Source organism: Cololabis saira, chromosome 13 (assembly GCF_033807715.1).
Source record: "Cololabis saira isolate AMF1-May2022 chromosome 13, fColSai1.1, whole genome shotgun sequence".
Classification (NCBI taxonomy): domain Eukaryota; kingdom Metazoa; phylum Chordata; class Actinopteri; order Beloniformes; family Belonidae; genus Cololabis; species Cololabis saira.
In genome coordinates this window covers 31935374-31955088 of record NC_084599.1, presented here as the reverse complement: position 1 = coordinate 31955088, position 19715 = coordinate 31935374, and the positions used below count along the sequence as shown (strand labels likewise).

The following is a 19715-nucleotide window of genomic DNA, read 5'->3' as shown; positions in this document are numbered from 1 at the left end:
TCATGTGTATGACAGCATGTGCAATCAGAAGTTGGAGCAGTAGTAAGGGTAATGATTAAATAATTTTTCCATGATAGCATCTGCATTGGCTAGTCTGGGTCGCATTCGGTTAATTTTTTAAAGGGGACCTATTATGGCATCTAATACCTATTTTAAACAGGCCTTGAATGTCTTAAAAACAAGCTTTTGATTGTTTTTGCTAAATAAATTAGAAATTCAGCCTCTGAGACATGTCTTTATCATCTCATTCTCTAACCTAATTATCTATGTGGGATTCTGAGTGGGCGGGGCTATGATAATGAGGCACTGTGCTGATTGGCTGCCTGAATGACCCGATACACCGCTACGAAAAAATGGCGGAAGCTCCGGCCGGCGGAGTTAGTTGTGGGCGTGGTTTCACGCATTAGAGGCCAACCGATGTAAATCGCGCCCGTCGTTACGTAACGACGGGAGCAGAATCTGAACGGCTCGTAGAAGCCACATCACACTGGACGGCTCATCCGGGCGGCTGTACAGACACTGCAGAATTTGGTTGCTTTCCTCCTTCTCTGAGTTGGCAGGCTGAGGGGAGACCACTTTATATATGTTAAAGCAAGAAAAAAAAACAACTTGTTTTTCATAATAGGTCCCCTTTAAGTAACACTTGTGGTCCCGGTGATAAACTGAATTTATGTAATTAGGGTACTGCTCCGCGTTTTAGTATTATTTGCCTCCATAACTTTCAAAGGTAGTGGTAGTTTTGAAATATACGACAAAGCAATTCCCACCTAATGACGTAGCTCATTAAAGATCCAAAGATTTAGATATGCCGTGTTTATTCTACAGAGCATCTCTCTTTTGAACGTACACAATGATGCTTAAGGTAAGAATTCACTGTTGCAACACTTGAGTTGAGTCCAAAAAATATGGAAAAGCCTGCCACCTCCACGTCCCATATTGGAAAAAAGAAAATGTAATTTCTTTTCATTTTAGAGTCTGAGAGTATACAGCTAGTTTTATTGTCTTTGTTCAAATATAACAAACGTAATTCCATTTCTAGCTTGCAAAAGGAACTGGCATTAAATATAGGTCAGCAAAATCTTTGTTGCGGGATTTTGTCGGTAACTCAGAGGTACAATCAGCTGCTTGTATTTTAATAGAGAATGGAATTCATCCAGAGTAAAATAGGCTGCAGGAGCGCTGACTTGAAGGGGCTTGTACGCAGTGCTCAAGATGACAGTGTGATGATGCAATTTGTTATTCTGTCCTCCAGGTTCTGCAATAAATATGCCACATTTGCAAACAATTTAGCCATAAGTCTTCTAGATATGATACTAAGTGTGGTTATAAAATCCCCACCAGCTCAAATATCAAAGATATCTATAAATCAGAAGAAAAAACAAAATCAATCACAAGTGCTTTTTCTTACAAGGGTTTCAGTCCTTCAATTAAATATTAACACTGAGGTTCTGAGAAGACCTCCTGCAGGGAAGCCAGAGTCAATCATCTGTAAAACAGTGAGGCATTGTGTTACTGACTTGTCCAAATTAACAACGAGCTTAGTCCTATAATTTAACAGACTCACAACGGATGCAAGTGTGGCTAATTTTCGAAAAACAAACTGTACACTACTATTACTCTGGAGTCACTTCTTTCTTCATCAGAATTCAGGCTTTTGTCTACTAGCGAGACGCTTGATCTTACTCAAGTGGAAATCTCCAACTCCTCCTTCGCACACAGTATGGATAAGAGAAGTCCTTAATTTTGACTAGAAAAGATTAGATGCGTTTTGAGGGGCTCCCTTGGAAAATTTTACAAGACGTGGGACCCGTTTTTTGTGTATGTTTGAGAGCTGGACTTCCCAGCGATTCCCGAGTGACCCATTACATATTTCAGTGATATAGTTGAGACATGACAGATCCCGAACTGACCAGCAGCTATTACTTTATTTTCTAGTATTTTGTGTTGTTATTCATATACTGCATTTATATATTTTTACGTTATTAAGCTATTTTTTGTCTTTAGTCTTCGTCTTGAGTTTTGTTCTTTAGTTTGTAGTGTTTGTCCTTTCTTGGTTTATTCAGTCATGTCATGTCATCATTCTTGGTTTATTTTTGGTCTTATTCTGTTTTTATCTTGCCTGCTTCTTGCATTGTTGCATTATTACTCCATTGACCAATGTTATTGTAATGTTGTTGTTTTATTTGAAAATTCCAATAAACAGATTGTGGAAAAAAAAAAAAAGAATTCGGGCTTTTGTAACTACATGCTAGGAATGGGCGATATTTTACTGTTCACGATAAACCGTCAAATAAATTCCCCACAATAAGAATTTTTCATCTCACGGTAAAAACGATAAATTCCCGTTGATGACGTTTTTGTGTAAAGCTGATTTATGGTTCTGTGTTAAATCCACGCACAACATACGTACGTGCGTACGTACAGAAAGAAAGAAAGAAAGAAAGAAAGAAAGAAAGAAAGAAAGAAAGAAAGAAAGAAAGAAAGAAAGAAAGAAAGAAAGAAAGAAAGAAAGAAAGAAACATGGCGGATCTGAGTCATTCCAGTTTTGCAGTACAGGTGTAACTCATTTAATTGGTTTTTATCAATTTAATTGGTGTAGTTTAGTAGCATTTAGTATTCTTTTAGAGCAGTGTTTTGGGGGCTCCAAAGACTGAATGGTGATAAATTTATAGTTACAAAGGTGGAGTTGAATTGGTATTTCTTTTATCGTCATTATTATCGTTATCGGGATAAATGCCAGAAATTATCGTGATACATTTTTTAGTCCATACCGCCCATCCCTACTACATGCTGCTTGATAATGCACCATATTGGTCTATTTATCAAAGATATTTAAAAGAAAATGCGAGTTATTTCCAGAGCATAGCCCGGAACCCATGCATCCCACCTCTGACGGATGTGATTAAATGCTCCCTGTCCTGTGTAGGCTGCAGGCAAACGCTGCCGTACATGACAATCAACCCAACAGTCCCAACAGCAGCCTGGGTGAACACAGCCGGAGGACGACCCAGATACCGTCAACTACTGAGCTCAGAGCGAAACAAACATTTTCTAAACAATCTTTAAGCTCACAGATAAGAAATCTACACAGAACAATGTGTGACATTTGTCAGGGAAGACTGAACACTAATACACCTGGATTGAGCTGTCACACTATCCCGCTGCCACATCTCTGGAAACTGAAGCTGAGGTGAGAGACACGAGCTTTCACGTGTATGTGATGGTAAAAATCACGGGCAAACCACGAGCAAAAAGAAAGGGGAACCTTAATATGGGAACGCACCCAAATCAGCATTTATGTACACTTGAATTATCTTTAAAACTGTATGTGTTGACATCAGTGCTGTTATTAACAATACCATTGATATTCTTCATCTTCCACTAGGTTTTACTAGATATACAAAAATGTATGTCAGTAATTAAGACATTAATTTTGCACTGGGTTGCAGTGCTCTGTCACATGCTCTGAAGTTTTAATTTGAGGCTAAGCAGACTGGAACACAAACACTTGTGGGCGTCTCTGTTTTCTATCAACATTTACCTGCCGTGCAGAGAAGAATGCGCCAAGAAAATTTCACACCACCCTCCCCTCATCAACTCGTGACTGGAAGACAACAGTTTAACGCTATGCGTGCCAAATTGCAACCCTGAGATCGAAAAACCTGTTTTAAACTTCTGCGGAAATTCCCACTTTTCACTCTGAGACTGTGTGAACGTCATGTTTTTACATTTAATCTATTGTACACATAATGTTGCAGTGACGTGCACTTATTTAGCCTTTTGTGCTATTCTGAAAGAGTTTATTAGTCACTACATGGTCATTGGCCAATGACTAGATTTGCTGACTTCCTCTGCTTTCCTGATGGGAAATCAATGCACAGATGCAGAGGAAACTCCGTCTGGACATCATTTGATAGACATACAACCAAATCAGAAATATGAAGCATGCAATGTCAATAAAATACATCCAAAATAATATGCAGGGGAGAAGGAGCACATGAACAACTGCCGTCGGTTTTCCAGTAAAAACATAATGATCAAACGTGTTATTAGCAATTTTTCAGCCATCCTGATTGTTTTTAATAGTCACTCCTACACATACACAATACTTAAAATGGTCAAACCAAGATTGCACTTTTTGGCATTTTTTTATGTTTTTTAATGTTACACAAATCAATAATTATGTTTACTTGATCTTTTACCATCCAAGAGACTATTTTAATCCTCGTTTGACTGTGAAGTGTTGTGGTTTCCCACTGGGACGTGGTCTGGAGAGGTCTAACTGACAATAATGTAGGAAAATGCCGCTTTTTTGCTTTTTCACAAATGGAATGAGGCTTTCACAGATCTCAAACTGTGTTTCATATAGCTGTTATTACTTATGAGATACTGTAATTGAATCCGGTACTGAACAGTTTAAGTATTACGCTTTCTAAATGGGACACAATCAAGGCTGGTCTAGCTGCCAGAAAACACAGGAAAATAGCTCTTATTTTGCAGGATAAGGGTCTTACAAATCACAAAGTGTGTAATTATAGTCTGCGCCAAGAGAGAATGTAATACAAGTCTAACCCGTCTATGTATTGTGTTTTGTCAGGGCCTGGTCTGAGGTGGCTGCAATTTTTTGTTTGTTTTATTTTCTTCTTCCTTGATTTTATTGTTTTATTTTTTGTTCAATGCATTACGTAGTGCCTAAAGGGTGGCTTTAAATCTCAAGCCAACTTATTCAAACAATCTTTCTGGTTAAATATGGACAAGTCTCATCAAGTAGAAGTAAGCAAGAAATAGTAAAGAAACTTAAACAGGAACTTTCTACACAATGCAATAATGAAACTACTTACTTCAAGTAAATCCCTCTGGTTTTACTTTTGCTTGTACCTATAGATTTTAATTCAAATTACATCATTTCATTTCAAATATTTGATCAAAAGAAATGCATTCTTTAGGAGCAGAACTGTTGGGGGGACAAATACTCAAGAAAAACAACTCCTCTGCTCACAAAGACACTGAACGTCATTAGACACATACTCATAATAAAAGGCTTAATACTGCACAATTAACCCTAACTAGTTCAACATGAATACACCCAACCAATCCCTCTTCAATTAGATTATGCTCTCTGAGGTGATAATCATTTTTCCTTTTGCAGAAAGCTTATGAGAAACCATCATTAAAGAGTTTAAACTCAGCCCCAAAGCAAAATTTGACTGAAAAACTGAACTAGGACAGTGTATGACACATGTGTGCTGACTGCTAAATGAGGGCATTTAACCCCCCCAAAAAACATTAACTACAGTATGTGGTAGATTTATCTGAAAAAAAAGTGTCAAATTGTGTCTATTGTGTGCATGCAGGTATGAGAGGAAGGTTTTTTGGCTCATTATTCCTGACCAGTCTCCTGACATTGACTTTGCAGTGATGATGACTGTTTGGTCATCATCACTGTTTTTTTTTTTTTACTGTTTTCAATAAAAAAAAAAACAATTTCAAAGAAAAAAAGTGTTTGAATGCAAAAAAATATTTGAGACTCAAAAAAATGCATTTGAACAACTTTTTTGATTGAAGTAATGCAATTTTTTGGGTCTCAAATATTTTTTTGCATTCAAACACTTTTTCTTTGATTGAAAAAGTTTTTCTTTTTGAAGCAACTTCTTTTTTGATAAAGACACAAATGTCCTATCCATAATATGGCCCAAACACAAAAAAATACTACTTCAATCAAAAAAGTTGCTTCAAACAAAAAAAACTTCACTTCTATCAAAGAAAACATTTCCAATCAAAGAAAAAGAGTGTTCAAATGCATTTTTAGTCTCAAATATTTGTTTGCATTTAAACACTTTTTTTTCTTTGATTTATTGATTGAAGTGAATTTTTTTTTTTAATTTTTTTTTTGATTGAAGCAATCTTTTTTTTGATTGAATAATTAAGACACAAATCTACCTCCATAGAACAATAGAAGTAAGGCAAGTTGTAGAAAAATCTAAGAACCTTAAAAAATCCACATGGAACCTTTCCTGACAGTCTCATGACAGTGACTTTGCAGTGATGATGACTGTTTGGGAAGTCACATCTTAAACCTCAATTATGGTTTTGCGTTAAATCGACGCAGAGCCATCGCCGTAGCCTACGGCGTAGGTACGCGGAGACGCGCAACGTACCATGCGTATCGCCGCGTACCCTACGCCGTAGGCTCTGCGTTGGTGTAACGCAGAACCATAAATCAGCCTTTAGACAGCTGGAAATGACTCAGTTGAGCGCATACATGCCGTGACACGCTGCCTGTCTGACTTCACGGTCGATACCGACGTGAGGACATGTTTTTTTTATCTCCTGAGAGGAAAAGTTGAGAGAGCAAAATAAATATGGGGTCTCTCTCTTGAGTAAGCGAGCATGAGGACGAAACTGGGGTAAAGTAAACACGCGAGAAAAGTTGTAGAGAACTCATTTCACCTACCTCAAAGTGAAGAGCGCGAATGCGCCACAAACATTTCTCTCTCGAAAGTCAAAATATTTTCGCAAAAATCCACTAGTCTCCACTCGTTGTTTACTGTAGTGTTACTACACAGTCGCCCATCTGGAAGGAAAACGACCAGTGAAGTGTCGGGAAGCAGAAATTGAAGCCCCTCCTAGTCTAAAACTAACTCCAATTAGGATACTGCTGCTGCTGCCTTCACGGGCTGCTCGTAATCTTGGGCTTCTCCTATGCAGTGAACAAACTGTAGGCTTTAAATGTCTCGTTTACAGAAGGGGAGGAGGCAAGTTAAAAGTTAAAAAGCCAGATGAGTCATGATGTATGCGGCAATGTTTGGCACACTGCAACTGCAAACTACTGGTAATAGTTACATTTGGAGAGCTCTTATGCCCTCTGCCGCTCAAAGTTTTTAGGTAGGCCTACTGAATGTCTAAAAGTATGCACGCAATAATATTACAAATAAATGAATAATAAATGAAAATAAATTCAAATGCCTAAATAGTTTTTTTTTTTACTTATCTGGAATAAACTACTTCTACTCTACTTTAAATTAACTGCAAATTATCGACGACAGCTATGACAAACGTAAAAGCCTGCAAACCTTTTCACAATAAAAGCATTGAAAATATTTCAATTTCTGGCAAGAACAATATGGAGGTAGATTTGTGTCTTAATTATTCAATCAAAAAAAAGATTGCTTCAATCAAAAAATATATTTTCAATTAAAAACAAATTCACTTCAATCAAAAAAACGATTTCAATCAAAGAAAAGAAGGGTTTGAATGCAAAAAAATATTTGAGACTCAAAAAAATGCAACAACTTTTTTGATTGAAGTAATGCAATTTTTTTCTTTTTGAAGCAACTTCTTTTTTGATTAAATGATAAAGACACAAATGTCCTATCCATAATATTGCCCAAAAGTTGCTTCAAACAAAAAAACTTCACTTCTATCAAAGAAAACATTTCCAATCAAAGAAAAACAGTGTTCAAATGCATTTTTTGAGTCCCAAATATTTGTTTGCATTTAAACACTTTTTTCTTTGATTGATTGATTGATTTTTTTTGATTGAAGTTAATTACTTTTTTTTATATATATTTTTTGATTGAAGCAATCTTTTTTTTGATTGAATAATGAATCCACAAATCTACCTCCATAGAACAATAGAAGTAAGGCAAGTTGTAGAAAAATCTAAAAACCTTAAAAAATCCACATTGAACCTTGTGGCGAAATTCTTTCTAAATCTCAAAAAAACATGTATTGCTGTGCTGAGAGTCGAATTCTCAACAGTATTCAGTGGCCCTTCTGGTGAAACCTGGCAGTGTGAATGCCCTGACAGCAGACTAATCTCGGTACAATCAGGATACAACTACTGTGAGTGTTGGATCATTAACAGGGACAATTTGCATGAAACAGGAGTCACTTCAAGCAAGGAAGGGGAGATCAGTGGTTCTTTCACATGCAACGTCCCTCCTGTGGCTTTGGGAATTTGTCAGCAGATCACAAAAGATAACAGAGAAATAACAAAGGTCACAAAGACTGACTCCCTCCAGCTAACATGGGAGGAAGTCACCCTTCTTAAGTCTGTTAATTTTTGCCCCCCCCCCCCCCCCCCCCCCCCCAAACACAGGAAACCACATTCCTACCACATGTTCATGTCTTTCCCATGAGTCTGAATGGCACACAAAGTGTCAGGACTTTTTTTTTTCTTTTTCCCAGTGGTTATTTCATCACCTGTCCTCGCTAAATATGAGCTTCGTCGTCCTTATATACTACCTTGTCTCTTAAATGAAGACATATTGTTTGAATCACCGCCGCTGGCATTCCTTTGTCTCAGCTGTATCTCATGTCTCAGCTCTCTCTCAATTTGTCATTGCTTTTATTTTTGTTTAATTGAGGGATTTCTCAGTGGGTCCAAACGTCTGACTTCTTAAATTTGAACTGCGTAGAGATCCTGATTATCAAAGAGCCTCCTGAGTATTTCTCAGCCAAGTTCAACATGCCTTTTTACATTTCCTTTTCCTTTCTCCTCTGTGCCACAGTGCTCCTAATAGTGCATGCTTTGTTGAAAGAGGGCCACTTTAGCGAGCTGCGAGCTTACTAATGCAATGTTTTCACTTCCCTTTTGTCTTTAGTGTCATTTTGCAGAGACTAGAAGATAGTCTGAGAAGGGATGCCATACCCTTTGTTATCAAATTAACCAAACCCCTTGATATTAAGATAACCAGACTACATTTTTATTCCAATCTTACTTAAAACTGCTTTTTTCATGCAATTTTGGTCCCTAATAAAAGTTTACACTTTTCACCTTTTAAAGGAGCTTGAGGCTGGATTGAGGCAGGATTTATAAAAAAAATTCGTATACGTTTTTAAGTTTTCTAGTAATAATGTCAGATGAAGCGTTCCAAACCCAAAAGAATGAGCCCTCTAGTGTGTCTCTCCATTGCCTTGAACAGGCTGTGTGCTGCAAAATGTGCTGCAATTCCGGGCCGGAATTTCCCGCGCTGGGCTGCGGATGTGACGTCACATGACGGCGCATGCGGGTTCTCCCCGTTCTCCCGTGCCGGCTTCACTGTTGGCTGCAGTACCCCCGACGGCCGTCGTGGCGAAGGGTGGCGCTAGAGAGTCTCATTTCTTAAAAGGAGCCTCATGCTCCTTTAATAATAAACCTCGGGTGGTTTCAACTCCTGAATGTTTGTTTAAGATCTGACTGACAGGAACTTGAATACGCAGTATCTGGTGGCTCCTTAGCATCTTTATTTGTGTGGAAGCAATAAATACGTATTTCACTCACCGTTTCTGCATTTTGGCTATTTTAGATTCATTGACTAATGACACATGTTAATATGCCATGTGTTTTTGTTCGTCTAAAGCTGTATTTAGGAGATTTTAAAACCTGACAAGAACCATCTTTTTTTAATGTCTTGAAACATGAAACCATTGAACTGAAAGAGGATGTACATTCTTTCTCACATGTATTTTGTGTTTTAAGGAACATATGCCTTTATGAACCTTAATGAGGCTCTACATAGACATATGAGTTCTTTAAATACTTATACCATAAAAATAGCTGCAAATTAATTTTTGATTCACTCAAATAATGGTAAATAAACATGAAAATTCCAGATTTTTATAATTGTTCAATATTCATATACGTACCTATATATATATATATATATATATATATATATATATATATATATATATACACACACAGTTTAGGAAAATGAAAACATGATCTCCATTAGACCTTCCTCTTCTGGGTTCTGATGTACAGAAGATTATTTCCTCTCAGAAAGGCATCCCCGTACTTGTTCTTGCGCTGTCCATTGAAATATATGTAATCACACACACACACACACACACACACACACACACACACACACACACACACACACACACACCCAACTTACTTTCTGTAAGTAGTTCAGAGGATTTATTGAATTTTTTTCAATATTCAGAGTACATGTCTGAGCTGCTTTGGGAGAACAGGTACTGCATAGCTCACAGGTTGCTTCGGGGCTAGAGAAAGAGCCAGCATTCCTCTCATTAACACAAATTATTACGAGCCTCTAGTGACAGGGAATGGAGAAGTTTATTGGTCCAAGTTCTCACTGGGTAAATCATACACGAGCAAAGGGGTTTCTGATCCGAGCCACACTCCTCACGCTGTGGCATATCGAGCAGGACCAGGACAGGATCGGAAAGGAGAGGGTCCACTGGGGAAATCCGTCAAGAATACTGGGTGGTGAGAAGGTGACATCTCCTTCAAGGCTTGTCGTTTTTTGCGGTCGCGCCTCTGGTAGCGGAAGTTAAACGGCGGACGCAGAGCCACGGGTCCTCCGACTTCTTCAGAGGAGGAATCGAAAGGCCTTGTGATACCTCGGTGGTTTTTCCTTCTTACTAGATCTTCATCTGACTCACTGGAAGAAGAGGCGAAAGTCATGGGAGGGTAAACCACAACTGGGGGGTCTGAGGGTAAAGATGGTGCAATTGTTTGGTCATACGGTGCAGGCTGAGTAGCGACGGGCAATGGCAGGTCAGAAGGAACGGGATGAAGCTCTTTATCTGGGCGTTCAGACGGGGGTGACGGGGGTGACAGGGTTGTCATCTCAGGGGGCTGAGGGAGGTCGTGAACCTGCGGCTTCAACGGTTGGATGACATCCACATTCTGCAGACAGAGACAACATCAATCCACAGGCTTTATGTGACAGTCCCTGTCACACAATATCCCAGTGCAACAAACTGTCTGCAAAAGGACATCATAGTATACAGGACTGTTTCAGAAAATTAGAATATTGTGATAAAGTTATTTATTTTCTGTAATGCAATTTAAAAAAACAAAAATGTCATACATTCTGGATTCATTACAAATCAACTGAAATATTGCAAGCCTTTTATTATTTTAATATTGCTGATTATGGCTTACAGTTTAAGATTAAGATTCCCAGAATATTCTAATTTTTTGAGATAGGATATTTGAGTTTTCTTAAACTGTAAGCCATGATCAGCAATATTAAAATAATAAAAGGCTTTCAATATTTCAGTTGATTTGTAATGAATCCAGAATGTATGACATTTTTGTTTTTGTAATTGCATTACAGAAAATCACAATATTCACATTTTCTGAGACAGTCCTGTAGAAGTAGATTTCTTAAAAGTCCCACGTGTTTAAAAGCATGAGCAGAACTTACATTTGTAGATATAAGCACAACATGGCATCATTAAAAGTTAAATCATTCTACACATTACTTTAGTAAAAAAAAAAAAAAAAATATATATATATATATATATTTATATATATATATATATTACATTATATTGCCAACATACAGCCCTGCAGTGTAAAATGTTAAGGTCTTGTTTTGTGCTCACTTCCGTATATACATGCATTATTGTAGATTAATGATTTTTAAAAGCAACACAAGGGAGATTTTTTTCATATTAAAATATATTTTTCAGCTTCATTATTTTCTTTTAGAAAATGCTCATATGGGTCCCGTTGACACATCCAGTTTATTCTGACCCTGTAGCATCTTGATATTGCCCTGCTGCGCTGTGTTAATGGCACAGAGAGGCAGTCTGGCAGTCCACCTGAACATGCTTGAACAAAAAAAAATAAAAAAAATTAATTAACTTTTGAACCACAGTGGTCAGAGATACCAGCTGGTCTGGCTGCATTTTCAACTTAGTCATTTGACTTTGGGGCACGAGCTATTTGACAAACCCAGTTGCTGTGGTCATCACCCCCGTCCCCCTCCAAACGCCAGCAGCCATGACCAAACTGAAGCCAGGACCGCTGTGTGCGATGGGAACAACCAGGTAGAAACGTCACTTTTTTTACTGGTTTTTATTCATCACATCATTCATCGCTTTTATTCGTGGGACGGCCTCCAGATTGCGCAAGACGGTAATACTTTCTGAAAGCACATATCAGGAACGCAAGATTGCACTTTAGTGGGATCACTGGGAATGTACAGCCAGAGGTGAAACAGAGAGAAGATCACCAGCGTGTCTTTATTATTATCGTTATCTTTATGAGAAAGTGGTGATGGTCTTCTGTGTCTACTGTTGCCAAAATACATCCAAAGTAACTTTGGACTCCTGTCTCAATCGTCTCTTACATCAACTGTGTATCCTGTTATGGCACTACATCATTCATCAAAAGGGATGAAACTGGCTCATGGGGGTATCAGTGGACATCACGGTAGAGGAAAATACGAGATTTAAACTAACGATGAAACAAGAGAGTGACTACGCAAGAGTAACTCAGGGACAGAGTTATAAAAGCGATGTAACCTCCATGCCTTATGGGGGGCCTTTGAGCTGTAAAACTGCCTTTGTGCAGCTTCACATTTCTGCTGCTGCTTTTAAAGTATTGCTAGGGTGCACTGATAGAGACAGAGGACAATAACAGTTTCACATGTAAACAGTTTTATGTAGTCCTAAATTATTACCATTATAAAGGGGGTCTAAATGTTGAAGCATTCAGCAACTTTATAGATATTTTTTATTCCTGTATTTTATTTTCAGTTTGTTTTCTCTGTTTGTTGATTATAAACATATTTTATTTTATTTTTTTTTTGTGTTACAGTGATAAGTACTTCTGAACAGCATCCTGTACCTGTACTTTAAACATCTCGCAGGACACCTGAACATCAGGATGGTGGTTCATGTCCCCGTGCACAGATCCTGTACAGAAACCTGCAGTCTGACAGAAGAAGATCAAACATTTTGTCATTCACTAAAGAATTTCTAATCATCAATAACAGCAACAACAACAAGAGGGCACAGAGTCAAATTAAAACAAAAATCTCAGATTCTTTTTAGTTGCATCAGTTTTAAAATGAGATAATGGGTCATGAACTTCCAGGGAAAAAACTCCAGTGACAGTAGATTAGATGCAGGTAGGACATTTTTATCAGAGTTTTTGCAACATCATTCATTTTATGTTGCATTGTCAGCCTGTTTTTAACTGTTTTACACCAATTAAATCTTTACAAACCCTCAACGGAGATGCCATTGAATGCTCCGTACAATCCACGGAGATCTACCGACAATATAACTTTGTGAAAGTTCATGATGTTACATTTCTTGCTGTTTCAGCTCTTGTATCATCGCAATTTTAATCATATCATGCCTTTTTGGAACTATATTGCGAGGTTTCTAAATCCTTGTCGTGATTTGTATGGCAAATACTTGAGGAAGACAGAACACTAAAGCATTTTTTTTAAAACATTGTTTCCTATAAAACAACAAAAAAAACCAAACACTTGATTGCATTAAGCTGTACAATTGCAGCTAATAGCCACTAAATGCATTATCAATATGTAGAGTCAATTTGTGCCTGAGTACCTGTGTGTCGGACTCGAGCGTCAGCCGCTGGCAGGTCCCTCTCTCCGTAATTCCCTCTGGACACTCTTGGACTGTGTACTCCACAAAGAAGGCTTTTACTGGCACCTCCTGTAACATAAAAATTATATGGCAAATTGCACTTATTTGGCCACAACACAAGCAGCAGCAGCAGTTCTGTGCTGTAATGTCCTTTATTGGGCTCTAATCTTGTTTTTTTCCCCTTTATACGCCCAAAGCTGCACTGTCATTTGCAAAAGACGTCATTATATATCAAGCTTTGAACCAACATATTTAGTTTCTCTTTCGCTGCCTCACCACAGGTCGAATCAGACAGTAAGGTCTGAATTATCTTCAGTAATCCTTTTAAATCTTGCAGCACCTATCGCTGAGCAATAACAGTTCTCATTTGGCGCCCAAAAGTGCCAACATGCACACATGCCGCCGTGTCCTCATGTGCTCCCAGAGATTAATCTGGAGTGCAATATCCACATAAAAACAACATTCCACGCATTGTTGAGCAATGAAATTGGCCACAGAGCCTTGTTTCCTGCATCAGTGTTGACCACGGTTGTCACCTGTGCTGCAGCCCTGGTGATCTTTTTCACTCCAAAGCCAGCTGCCAGAGTAGACTGCATTTTAAAGGATGCTAGAGTGATCTGAGCTGCAATCATGGCCTCTGGGTTGTCGGCGTTGAGCAGGAGAGGGCAGGTGGGACAGGTCTGCTGGAGCTTCTCTGGTCGATCTGAGAGACACAGGGAGGAGACGCAGTGAACTTAAGGTTTAGGATAATGTCTGAATCCACCCACTGATGAACTACTGGCAGCCATTGCACTCTAATCAGAATGCAGTCAATGAAATTTAACACAAAACCATTACAGGCATCTTTCTGGATTTGCATGATGCAGAGATAAGTGCTGGCTGAGAATTTTGTTAAAAACATGTTTTGACATCAGAATGAAACTTGTAGCTTAATTCTGGCTTGCCACAGTGGGGAAACAAACAGGTGTAAGTAATTACATATTAATTAAGGCTCAACATTTAGCTGTTTCAGTGATCCGTAGTTAATGTTATTAGTTACACCTGCGTGTGGAGACTGAAGTGCTTGTTCTCTTGCAACCAGAGGCAATTGCTTTGTCTTCCGTTTTTTTCCTGAAAACTTAAGTTTTACTTGAATGAATCCCATGCAACAACTTCAACTAAATAGTTTAATCTCTGCAAACAGCTGCCATGTCATGTACATTTGTCAAAGTAAGTCAGGACAGTGGGGGGAAATATGAAAACATTGACACGGTCCTGGAGTAGTGTTGAATAATACAGAGTAAAGTGACATTACCTGGCACCAGACCGCAGTCGTAGCTGTACAGGTAGGAGAATCCCTCTGGCGTGTGCAGGATGGTGGTGTTGCAGTTTCCAGAAATTTGCTGAGAGTGACCAAGACCAGATAATTACCAGTTATAAATATCAATGCCTTGAACAGCTGACAACCAGGTGCCACCGTCTGACGTCACTACCCAGAATGCATTGCGGTGTAAACAAAAATTTTCCATTACAGACCTACGAGTTAAATTATATTTTCAAATTTTATAAAAACGAAGACATCAAAAAGGTTTTTTATATCACATTGTTATAATTGATACCAACATTTATCTTTTAAGACCTACATGTCTTAATAGCCAGGGTTCCCTTTAAGAAAATTCAGGTCCAGAAGTCTGCAGAGCCTGCAGAGAATGGACCAAATAGGCTTAAGCCCTTAAAAATTTAAGTATTTTAAATCTCATTCCTAAAAACATAGATGCCGTATTAATTTTGTTCCCCTCTCTATTTTCCAAATGGGTTGCAGTGGTGCGGAAAGGCATAATCTAAAAGCATTTGTCATTGTCTTTGCCATTGACTTCTGGACTCCGACCTCACGTTTTCTACTCAAGAGCGCCCTCTACTGGCTCTGGCGATTTGTTGCGAAAGTCTACACAAAGCTATTTTCTTCTACGCTTTTAAGCTTTGCCCGCTTGTTTGTGAGGCTACATGGGCCTTGCGCTTCCACTGTGAGTGAAATGCAAGTAGCATTGACGTGACTCTCCTCTCGTGCAACAAATCTGACCTGCTCTCAAGGATTTTTGGAAGAAGTCAATGATATCAGCCAAGTTACAGTTTCTGATCATTCAGATATAGGCCTACTGTAACAACTACCATTTTTGCAGAACCTCATGGTCATGGAAAAACCAATAGAGAGTCTGCCTTTGTAAGTATCATTTAAAAAACAAACACAAATATAAATGTGGAATGGAGTAAACACTTAACCCTTATTGCAATTATGAGTGAATCAACGTTAAAATATGGTTAGGCAGAAACATTGAATCCATGTTGAAGTCGTGTGGAAGCCTGGTCTGCGACAAACAGAATACATTGATTCATCATTGGCATTAAAATTGGATGATTGATTGATGTTGATCCACCATCAATCGTCAACCTTAACCAAAAATGTACCTTTTTGACCATAATTCAACATTGCTTTAATATCTTTTGCTATCTGAGAAGCCATATAAATGGACTTTTTACAACTCAATTAACATATAAAATCAGTAAAATTAGCAAAAAAGCTTGAATGTTTTTTTTTTAAATTCCCTTTGTGTGCGTGAAGCATGCATTTCAAGTAAGGATCCTTGCAGTAATAGTACCAGTACAAACACGTGTTTTAGTTTGCGTGCATGCATGCATGTGCGTGTGCATGTGTGTCCTACTGTTTCCATGAATGGTCTGACATCACAGCGCTTCCAGGGTTTGGGGCTGAGTGTGTGACACTTGGTTTCCAGGACATCCAGGTCCAGGTAGTACACGTTGCCTGCAGGCCCCTGACATTCACAAAGCAAACACGTGACAAGCAGAGGAAGTTTGAACAGAGCTGCCAGTAGCTGAATAGAAAACCGAGGATTAAGTTTGATGGAAATGTCGTGAGAATTGTTATTCAGAAAATAAGAGCTTCTCTAACTCCATATAACACCTTATAAAATATTGGAGCCTCCTGTCAAGCCACTTGGAGCTCATAGATTTGGAGTGTCCCACCTGCGCTGCACTGAAATGACCCGGACTTTATTAACAGTCACTTCACTCCTAAAGGCCTTCTTTCATGAGGCGTGAAACTGGATGGATTCTCATTTCACAACATAAAATTATTACTGTGATTTGAGTGTCAGCACATTGTAACAATGTGAGAAGATCCTTCGAGATTAAAAGGTTTTAACTGTGCACATTCATTTTTTTAACAGTAGGGCATAAATCTTATCACTTATGGGAAGGCTGGTGAAGCTGTACTTTTCTTTTTTTCTTCCTTTGCGCGCTGTTAAACAACAAAAGCACAAAACACTGGCTGCTCACCCCAGTTACGTGCGAACAAATAACCCGTTCCAAAAACAGACTACAAAGCTTGGGCTACTTTTCCCACAAAGCATTACTTTTTTTCTCTGCACTGACCTGAGCATGCAGGTGGACATTAGTGATGCGGTTGAGGGCAAACTTGTAGCCCTCGGCTCGATCCTCGTTGATGTAAGTGACGGCCAGACGAGACAGCTTCTCCACAGCCTTGTCATTACAGGGGATAGGAGACAGTTCAATGGGCATCAGAACCAAATCCCCACCAAACACTTGCAGAGTGTGTAGGGATAAAAGAGGTATCAGCAGTCTGACTGTGCAAATGTCCATGTTGGCGAAGTTATGGATAAGCACTGACCGACAGAGCTGCTTTAAAGGGACGTTTGGTCACGTATGTTTGCTTTAAAATCAGGCAGTGACTTTTGGAATCAAAACAAGACAGGGATGTTGAAATAATGCCAAGGACAAAGTTTACTTAGAGGCTGATATTGTCAATGGAAGTGTCACGAGTTCAGTCACTCCCATGAACACTGCTCATGGTTTGATGCTGGAGCATTCGCACTGATTCATTGTGAGCGTGGGAGATCAGGATCTGTGGGATATATTGGGTTTTCAAGCGTATTAGAGACTTCAGCACTCTTCAGTCAATACTGGAGATGGTTCAAACAGTTGATCCAGCTTTTGTGGCTGTAATGCAATTTTTCAACAGTAGGAGTCACTGTGCATCTGGTGTGCCGGACTGAGCAGAAGGCTGTTGATCCATCTGGCAGAACTGGGTTAATGATTCACTGGTGCCCAGTTAATAACTCAGAGAATGAGTTCTGCTCATGTCTTAACTGGTTGTGACACCAAGCTCCTGTTTTTTCTGTAAAACTGAGACAGAAAACACCTCAGTAGGCCTTCATTTGACTGAATTTAAATCAGCATGTAAATGAGCAACAGTATTTATTTTTTTCCTTCAGCAGGGTTCTTTGATTTAGCTCGGTTTAATTTTGAATGTGGTGTAGGGTATGCATCGCTCTTATTGCTATCACTGCTTTGGGTTTGAGGGACTGACCAGCGAGCCAGGCCGCGGGGGTTCACACTTTTAGAGCAGTCAGATTGGTTCCACTGGTCATGACAAAATTGATTAATGTCGTTAACTGCATTTCCGTGCATAATGGCAAACGCACACACACACACACACATACATATGCACGCACACCCGCTGTCTTGGTCTGTACAGAAGCACATCGCAGTATAACTTCAGTTTTTCCTGTTGAAATAATGAACATTAGGCGATTTGACTTGGAGTCTGTTACCCTGGCTGATCCACGAACACCCCCTCCCCCTCACACCTCCACCTTTTTTCTTTTTTAAACTAAAAAGACCTTGTACAGCGATTGTGCAGTGACTCAACATGTATGTATCTGCTGTGCATGCACTTTTGCATTGTATGGAGCCATCGCTGCTGCTGAAACATCTTGAGATTACTTTTACTACTATGGAAACTGCAGCTTTAGAAAAGATGCATAATCAGGGATTGGATGCACTATATATATAAAAATACAAAATGCAGTCACAGAATGTTCACTTGAACGATTCGGCTCGGTGGATTACACATTCGTGTGCAAAACAGTAAGATGTGAGAATTAATTTGATGTTAACTAGCAGTAATGTAAACATATATGGTGGTGGAGGTATATGTTGAGGGCTGGTGTCAGCTCTGAGCCTGGAAGAACCCCTCCTGTGGAAAAGAGGTAAAAAAGAGATAGTAAAAGAGAGAGAGGAATGATGGTTAGAGCTTGGAAAGGATGAACCCAGGGAAAGGGGGGCAGGGAAAGGGGGAGTATGTAAGGTTCAGTTCTGCTGCTCAGTTATTTTCTGCCTTAAATTTAGAGCAAGCACACGATTTTAAATGGCTTCAGATGTGCAAATAAACCTTAAAAAAAAAAAAAAACGAACCTGGAAAAAAACAACAACCTGATTTTATATTACAGCTACAGTACCGACAAATATAAATGCAAAGTCTAAATGAATCATTCTTATTGGCCCTCATATGATAAACTGAAAATTTGTTCCTCAAACAAAATTAAAAACAAATTGGACTCTCTGCTCTGCTGAATTCGCTGTTTACTGGACCTTGACTAGTCAATGTATTGTGTATGTGTACGTATAAAAGATACTGATTGTTTTATATTTGGATAAGGTAATCTGACTAAGAATAATAATGATAATGCTCAAGGCCAAAGACAATTAAACCTTGTTTTACCAGTTTCTTCTGTTATCAGGAATGTTCAAACCTTTTTAATAGCAGGTGCAAAAAAGTTAGAGTTGGATTGTGGAAAAGAGAACCACCAAATCTTATTAGCAATTTCTAATCAAAAACATTTTTGTCACATTCTGCAAATATATTCAACCATCTGTTTTTTAGATGGATGAGATGGGAGAAGATAGTTCTGTGTTTGGATATTTTGTGTCCAATACCAACAGCAATGATTTACCCTTCCTTTAATGGCCTCAAACTGAATTGGTATAATCTGAACAGAAGCTACAGCCATGTAATGGCACGTGTTGCACATGGAACCAACAAATATCTGAGCAAATTCAAAGGCTGAGACTTTCTGGTGTATTCTATAGACATAAGAAACCAAAGTCGCATTCTTTTGTGAAAGTAGTGCATCACTTTATAGGATAATAATACCTACAGAAAAACAAGGTGGAGGTTCAATCATACTGGGGGATTATTTTACTGCTTCTAGTGTACACACCACAAGATTCAAAAGATAAGAGTGACATATGATACCAAGAGGTGAAATTATACATTTCTTTTTGCATTTTCAACCCGTGGGACTCACACTACTAAACTGAAGAATCCAGCAGAGCAAAAACTGTTTTAAAGTGATCAGTAATGGAGTTCTGAACTGAATCTCAGAAACTTTTTGGGAGAGAGGTGACTCTGACATTGCAGAAAGGACTCCTCAAAAGAAAGCAAAAATGCATAGGGAAGAAGGAGTGGCAGAAAATAGCAGCATTAAAATGTA

The 19715-nt window shown here is 38.7% G+C and overlaps 2 protein-coding genes across 4 annotated transcripts in view; both read right to left on the bottom strand.

Moving 5' to 3' along the window:
• The window catches only part of LOC133458599 (G-protein-signaling modulator 2-like), a 29663-nt gene extending 23051 nt beyond the window's left edge, over window positions 1–6612 (bottom strand). Inside the window, exon 1 of one of the 2 annotated variants that reach the window (XM_061738665.1) lies at window positions 6455–6612. The gene's annotated coding sequence lies outside the window, so the exon portion shown is untranslated. The remainder of the gene's footprint in view (window positions 1–6454) is intronic. The other variant, XM_061738666.1, reaches the window with a different exon arrangement.
• A 3435-nt stretch (window positions 6613–10047) lies between these two features.
• On the bottom strand, window positions 10048–17055 carry si:ch211-262h13.5 (uncharacterized protein LOC571127 homolog). 2 transcript variants are annotated; one of them, XM_061738663.1, is made up of 8 exons: window positions 16795–17055; window positions 16065–16175; window positions 14660–14747; window positions 13902–14068; window positions 13327–13434; window positions 12596–12682; window positions 10479–10642; window positions 10048–10394 (listed from the first exon to the last, which is right to left on the bottom strand). In XM_061738663.1, exons 1-8 carry the CDS (start codon window positions 17020–17022, stop codon window positions 10136–10138), a joined length of 1212 nt encoding a protein of 403 aa, XP_061594647.1. In that variant the 5' UTR covers window positions 17023–17055; the 3' UTR covers window positions 10048–10135. The 2 variants fall into 2 exon arrangements, with proteins under 2 accessions (XP_061594647.1, XP_061594645.1); XM_061738661.1 differs by having other exon boundaries at window positions 10048–10642.
• Between the last annotated feature and the right edge of the window lie 2660 nt (window positions 17056–19715).